Source organism: Sprattus sprattus, assembly GCF_963457725.1.
Source record: "Sprattus sprattus genome assembly, chromosome: 17".
NCBI lineage: Eukaryota > Metazoa > Chordata > Actinopteri > Clupeiformes > Clupeidae > Sprattus > Sprattus sprattus.
This window is the reverse complement of record NC_137915.1, coordinates 13,958,588-13,966,087: the sequence shown is the minus strand read 5'-3', so window position 1 is coordinate 13,966,087 and position 7,500 is coordinate 13,958,588. Positions and strand designations below refer to the sequence as shown.

The following is a 7,500-nucleotide window of genomic DNA, read 5'->3' as shown; positions in this document are numbered from 1 at the left end:
CCCTAGACCACATCCAGAAAGAAAACTAGATTTAACCTAGATCAGAATCAGGTTTAACCAGGATCCGAACCAGATCAGAACCACATCTGCCTCATAGTCAGCTGCGACGTGGGTTGTGTTTTGTCACTTGTCCATCCTGTTGGCTCTTAGCTTATCCTCTGGGTTTGCATGGAGAAAACAGGGCCCCATCTAAAACTAGTCAGAGTTTGAGACCAGTCCAAGCCAGAGCCATTATCTGACACATGCTAATGCTTTGGAGTTTTGAGTATTTGTGTGTGTGTGTGTATGTGTGTGTGTGTGTGTGTGTGTGTGTGTGTGTGAGACTTCACAAACACACCAGTTCCAGAGTCTCTGGGCCCCTTCCCAGAGTTCAGTGGGGCTGAAGCTGATGGTTGCGCAGGTGTCCCGTGTGAATGTCCTCAGCAAGAGCCAAGGCACTGAGCGCTCACGTCAGCGCACTGATGTAGCAAAAGAAAGGAGTTGCATTCCGCTTCTCAAAAATGTTCAACTCTTTTTTATATTTTTCTTTGGAAGGGGGGACCAATAAGAGTAGGAGGAGGACGGAGGGGGTGGGGGTGGGGGGTTGCTGGAACCCAACTAATCACTCATGCTTGCCCTTAGACGAACCTCAATCTCATCCAGACTTTCACGAGAGTGCGTTTACAAAGACCGGCCTTTTGGCTAAAAGACCATTAGTGGCGTTCCAAAAGAGCGCAGGAAAAAAAAAGAAAAGAAAAATAACTAAAGAAGTCAATAATCCCCTATAGACAATGGGGATTAGGCAAGAGCTGATTTTGGCAGCCTTCCAGCATAAACGGATTTCCTGCAGGTGCAGTGGCAGGCGACAGAGATGTTTTCCGAGAGGGGTGTCAGAAGTGCTTCAGAGTGGGCCTGTCTGTCTGTGAGTGTGTGTGTGTGTGTGTGTGTGTGTGTGTGTCTGTGTGTGTCTGTGTATGCATATGTATCTGAGAGTGTATGTGTGTGCATGTATGTGTCTACAAGTGTGTGTGTGTGTCTGTGTGTGTATGTGTCTGTATATATTTCGTGTGTGTGTGTGGGGTGTGTATATGTATGTAAGTGTCCGTGTGTGTGTGTGTGTGTGTGTGAGCTAGCTGCCGTGACACATAGAGAAGATGGGAACAGCTGGAGGGTTGGGTAACAGTGGGACCCCTGACAGAGTGGGCCTGCTGGATGGACGTCTCCGCGCTTGGCGGCGGAGGACACTTCAAACGGCCCGGCACTCGGCGGGGATCTTCTAAGGGCAGGCCCCAGCCGTCGACCCCCCCCCCCCATCCCACCACGACCGCCGCCCCCCCCCCCCCCCCCCCTCCCATCATGAATCAGGCCTGTCAGTGGCTCACCCGTAGCTCACTCAACAGGTGTCAGTGTCGGACGCGCAATCAATTCAGCCCCTCCAGGGCCCTAATGAAAGGCCTGTCTGGCCCCTAATGGCAGAGATGCACCCAGCCCAAACTAAAAATGGCCCAAACTAAACTACGCTGGCAGGCAAAGGAGGTGTTAACATAACAAGGAAAGGGAGAGAGAGAGAGAGAGAGAGAGGGAGAGAGAGGGAGGCAGTGAGAGGGGGTTAGAGAAATAAAGACATATAGAATACGTTGGTAAGCAGAGACAGACAGAGAGAAAGAGAGAGAGAGAGAGACATAGAGAGACAGAGAGACAGAGAGAATGCAAAACAAAGAAAACACAAGGTCAGGCCTCCAATTAGTTGTCAGAGACGCCATGATGGCTTTGGAGCAGAGCTGGTGGTGGGAAGAATTATAAAGTAGTTTTTCCAAACACACACATTTCCCCGCTGATAAGGAGAGCAGCGGCCAGCACCCGGAGGTCACTCAGTGCTGAGATAGAGCGGCATTAAATTATGATCCCAGATAAAAAATAAATAAATTAAAAAAACACACAAACTGAAGGGAGTTTCTCAGCATCCAGTCTCTAGCTGCCGCTGTGGTGGGAAAGCGGGAGTTTTGATTAATGGATCAAGGTTCGGTTTTTCCAAACAAGCCGCAGCTATCTTGGATCACCTGGATGCTCGGCTGGAGCAAACACGCCTTCACTGCTGCGATTGATTGAAAGTGCAGATGCTGATGCACCCAGCCAGCGCTTGATGGAAAATACCTCCAGAGCCAAAACTTGTAGCCAATACTGGTATCTAACATAATCGCCCCTTTGTTCTCAATTCAGGGAACATGTAGTTGTAGACAACCTTTTTGTATCTCTTGTTTAAAAATAAAAAAGGGCGATTGACCTTAGTTGAGATAAAAACATTCCCTTACTAAAAAACTACACTCAAAAAGACATGCTAAAGGCTCAGAGTGCAGCACAGAATTCATAACTTGACAAGAAGGAATCCCAATCTATTTCACACCGTTTCCTCCACAGTTGATTCGGTCATTGTCTTCTTGAGTTTCATTTGGATGGCATTTGATTGTGTTTTTTGTAGGCGCTTTATGTGTTATGGTGAACACCTTCATTTCCCAAATGGAGAAGAAGAGAGTTTGTGTTGTATTGTACTTCATTTTATTGTATTCTATTCTAACCTGCTGACCAAACAGGCCAGTCAACAGTCATCTGTTGTATCAGGGAACATGTCTCCAGTTACACATTCTTAAAAGTCAGTCTCTCCATCTCCAAGGCAACGCCGGGACACTGACATTTAACCTACGTAACCCTCTTCAAAGTTCCTCAAATCCTCAGCTTCTACGGCAAAGACAAACTTCAAACTAAGGGCTCCAGATTGCATGGTGCCCTGAAGGCCCTCACACAGCTGACAGCCTGGAAGCAGAGAGAGGATGAGCCTAAGAAAGAAATAGGGAGAGCCTGAGAGAGAGAGAGAGAGCCTGAGAGATGGAGAGAGAGAGAGGGCTGAGAGAGAGAGGGAGAGCCTGAGAGATGGAGAGAGAGGGAGGGCTGAGAGAGAGAGAGAGAGAGCCTGAGAGATGGAGAGAGGGCTGAGAGAGAGAGGGAGAGCCTGAGAGATGGAGAGAGAGAGAGAGAGCGAGAGGGAGGGAGAGAGAGAGGGCTTTCATGGAAGGGGACCGGAGACAGCTGAGCTCAGTGAGCCTCGCCTTGGATCGCCGTTTACCGGGAGCCAAACTCCCTCGGCCTGTCACATCCGATTCCTCAGCGTCGGCGCATGACGAGCATCACCTCGCGAGCGGCCCCGGCTGCCTATCCCCCCCCCCCCCCCCCCCCCCACGGCCCACACCTCCCCCGTCTTCCCCCCCCCCCCCGAACGCCTGAGGGAGCTGGCTCTTCTGTTACTTCAGCTCCAAAGAACACAGAGAATTCGGGTTCTTCTATTGGGCCGGAACGTCCACGAGGCTCGAGGTGATCAAAAACCAGATGCACATTCAAACTGAAGATTTATCCCCCCCCCCCCCCCTCCCATCCAAAAAACTATTATAAAATGCAAATCTGATGCATGAACAAAACTCTTCATCCTGAAAACAGAAAATATTCTCAAGGCCATGCTAGCGCACAGTGCATTTCTCAAGTTGTTAGCATGAACGGGCAGCTCAGAGAAAACCCAAAACTCTCATGAGAAGAAACCACGTCCTGAGGCTAAGCCCTTCTGATATGTGTGTCCACTCTGCAGAAGCTAAAGGTTGGGTTGTCGTGCGAGGTGGAGGTGGGGGTAGAGGTGGGGGGCACTGCTGCTTGCGTAAGGCCGGAGGATGCGCACATGTGTTGGGCAGATGGCACGGCTGGGCTGGCACGGAGGTCGGCCAGGGCACTGGGCTGTATATCTCAGGCACTAAGGCCCTCCAGGAATGCGCGCAGCGGGCCAAGGATCACGGCAGGCCGAGTGTCAGACGCGGGGGAGGTGTTGGGGTGGGTCTGTGTGGTGTGTGTGTGTGTGTGTGTGTGTGTGTGTGTGTGTGTGTGTGTGAGGCTGAAAGTGTTTGTGATTGTGAGTGTGTGTTTGAGTTAGCATGAATGTTGATGTGCAAAAAGTGTATGTACGTGTGTGTGTGTGTGTGTGTGTGTGTGTGTGTGTGCGTGTACATTTGTGTAAGTGTGTGTATGCACATGTGTTTGTTTGTGTGTGTGTGTGTGTGTGCGCGCATGTGTGCATGTGTGCATGGGTGTGTGTGTGTGTGTGTGTGTGTGTGTGTGTGTGTGTGTGTGTGTGTTTGTGTGTGTGTGTGTGTGTTTGTAAATCAAAGACGGTGTGTGTGTTTTGTGTGGTGGAGTAATTTGACAAAGCTGGCGGGACCTTCTCTGCGTTGAGACAGACCAGAGCTGGGGCCCAGACACGTTGACAGTGCATCCCAGCCCCACAGCCTGATGCTGGGCCCGGCCAGCCGCCACACTCCCCTCCCCTGCCCTCCCTGGGACTCCGTCACCTCCATCAGTGACTCATCAACACCTACATACTATAGGCTGCACCGGCAGAAATGTCTGAGGAGGAAAGCCCTTTTTCCCGTAAGTCAGCGTGCATGATATTTCATCCTACACACAGACAAACAGACACACAGACCCACACACACAGACACTGACACACAGACACACAAACACACAGACACACAGATACACACGCACACACACACACACACACACTCAGTGTCATTGTGTTTTGCTGTGGCCTTCAAGTGAGACCCTGTGCCCCAGCGCTCTCCTCACTCTCTCCGCCTGACTCTTGTAGCTGTGCCGCCCAGTTGGCAAACTCCAGGAAATGCTTTATCACTGAGACGATCACATTCCCTGCCTCGCTACGCTAACAATGGCTAATTAAGGAGATAAGCCACTCTGTCAGAGGGTTATCAGACGAGGGGCGAGAGGAGCACGTGGGCGGCCGCACACGTGTGGAGGCCTGATGCCTTGGCTGCAGCTGCATGCATTTGGCTAATTTATCCACCAGCCCACCCCCTCTCCCCCCCTCCCCCTCGAGCCTCGATAAAAAAAACGTTGCTCGCTAATCTGCAGTGGTGTGAAATTAGTACCTTTCCACCATTGATTTCCATGAGTGAAAGGCGATCCAGCCTCTAAATGTGGTACATCTGTGACAAGGGCGATCCAGCCTCTAAATGTGGTACATCTGTGACGAGGGCAATTCAGCCTCTAAACGCAAGCAGCCTGGGAGAGATAGCAAAATCGATTGGCCTCTCCTGGCGATACATGAGGGGACATCAACTGTCCCTGACTGTACAGCCAAGACACAGAAACGACTTGTGAGAGCGAGGGTGACACTTTCGTCTCATTGTTTCAATGCAGCGACCCCCCACCCCCCTCCCCTCCACACACACACACACACACCCCCCTCCACACACACACACACCCCCCCCACCTCCCTCCACACACACACACACACACACACACACACACACACACACACACACACACACACACACCCACCCCCCACCTCCATTCCCTTTTGTGGCAACTCTTCACTGTACGGCGGAACCCCAAGAAGAAGGCCTCTCTGTAACAGTCTGTCACGCCCCACTGCTCTTGGCAACAACAAGACTGTGGCCTATATTGCCTTCATTTTCGTTTGGCGGCCACGTCCCTTATAACAGAAAAAAAAAATTACCCCATTACTGGTTCTAGAAAAAGCTTTATTAGAGAGGGAGCTTTGAAGAGCAGAACAAAAGAGTGTCCTATGTTTAGATTAGATAACGTAAGCAACGGGTTTTCTGCATGGCCGAAAACGCACAATAAACCACCTCTTGAATACGAGTCTGAGGCCATTTTCAAAAAAAAAAAAAAGAGATAACTTGGAGAAAGCTGAGGGGTTCTTTCTGCAATTATTGAGAGAGAAAAAAAGGAGGGAGAAAATAACCAATCAAACAGACTCTAGTCCAAGAAAATTGTAACCAAATGACGCTTATCATTAACACAGAGGCTAATGGGGTTACACATTTAGAGTGCCTGAAACCAAGCTGAATGGTAATTAATGATAAAAAAATCGTACTAGGCTAAATCTATTTTCTTAATGAGGCTCAAAATTGGGGTGAACAAAAAAACACAGATTGGCTTTGTGCAAGACTTAACCCAAACCATGGCAACAAGAAAAACAAACAGTGTTCGTGTGTTTGCGTGTGTGTCTGTGAATGCTTGATTGTGTGATAATAAAAGGAGAACAGAATATTCTCCCCAACAAACTCTTCCTGAAAAACCATTATGTAGACAGCAGTAATTTTTGAGCAATTCAAAAAACACATTCTTCAGCACTTCCTAGCCACTCATCAAAAGGCTGTCGAAGATGTTTTTCTTCTCTCCTGAATTGCTTTCTTTTCTCTGCACCGTAAAGCAGCATCGCAGTCCATTTCTGGCTTGTCAAGCAAGAGACTCAGCACGTGTGAAAAACACCGCCTTCCTTAATCGGAGCTGTTAACGTTTCTATTTGAACCATTTCCATCTTGAAAAAGAAAAATGAGGGGGTCGTACCTGGTCGTGGCTAGCTTGGATTGAGCTCCCGATGCCGTGGAAAGTCATCTGCACAGGGGATAGCGTAAGGTAGGTCATGAACTCCTTGCCGGTTTGCCCATCGCTGTATTGTACCTGTACGTGCGAGAGTGAATAATCTTTTTCAAAATCACACTGTACTTTGGAGACGAAAATGACCAACCTCCCCTCCGTGACTGCACTGTGCTTTATCAGCAACACCATGAATGTGTTATCAAGAAAAAAATATCATATTGTGGTTTAACCTCCGATGCAAGTCATCAGGCAAGAACATTGACAGCACACTTAACAACAATTTTCACAAAATCATAACAGCTTTTCTGTATAGGTTGTGTGCCACTGCTAAAGACTCTAGATAGGCAGTGTACGACAACACACACACCCACCCATACACACACGCACACACACTAAACTAGACATCTCCGATAGAAGCGCTCTCAAGTGGAAGAACTGTCCCACTTTCGCACAAGGCCCCGGGTCTGCCTCGGACATCGCCAGGCACCTCAGCACGTCACACCACACTCAGGCTGGCTGCTGGGGCCTCGCCGTGCGAGGGGAAGTGGAGTGTGTGTTTGGCAAAGCCGTACTATTGAGGACAGTTTTCTTCGTCCCACACGGCGCCCGCCCCAGTAACACCTAGAGGTCAGCTATGCAGGCTCCAACTGACACAGACAGAACATTCATGCACAGAAACCATGGTTGAGATGACACACACACACACATACACACCCACACACACGCACACACACACACGCACGCTACAGAAACACTAACGCTGATATACTCAAACACTCACTCAGACACAATCACACACCAACACACACACACACATGTGCTACAGTGTCATTAACAATGATATACTCAAACACTCACTTGGACACAAACACACACACAACACAAAGATACTAACACTGATATACTCAAACACTCACTTGGACACAAAAACACACATAACACAAAGATACTAACACTGATATACTCAAACACTCACTTGGACACAAACACACACACAACACAAAGATACTAACACTGATATACTCAAACACTCACTTGGACACAGACACACACACACAC

The 7,500-nt window shown here is 49.0% G+C and overlaps 1 protein-coding gene across 4 annotated transcripts in view; it reads right to left on the bottom strand.

Annotated features, from left to right (window-relative positions):
* The window catches only part of stau2 (staufen double-stranded RNA binding protein 2), a 98,221-nt gene that overhangs the window by 28,850 nt on the left and 61,871 nt on the right, over positions 1-7,500 (bottom strand). For 3 of the 4 annotated variants that reach the window (XM_080855034.1, XM_080855033.1, XM_080855035.1), the window contains exon 14: positions 6,409-6,522. The exons of the other annotated variant lie outside the window; for it this stretch is intronic. In XM_080855034.1, coding sequence (XP_080711160.1) covers positions 6,409-6,522 — 114 coding nt within the window. The remainder of the gene's footprint in view (positions 1-6,408; positions 6,523-7,500) is intronic. 4 annotated transcript variants of the gene reach the window in all.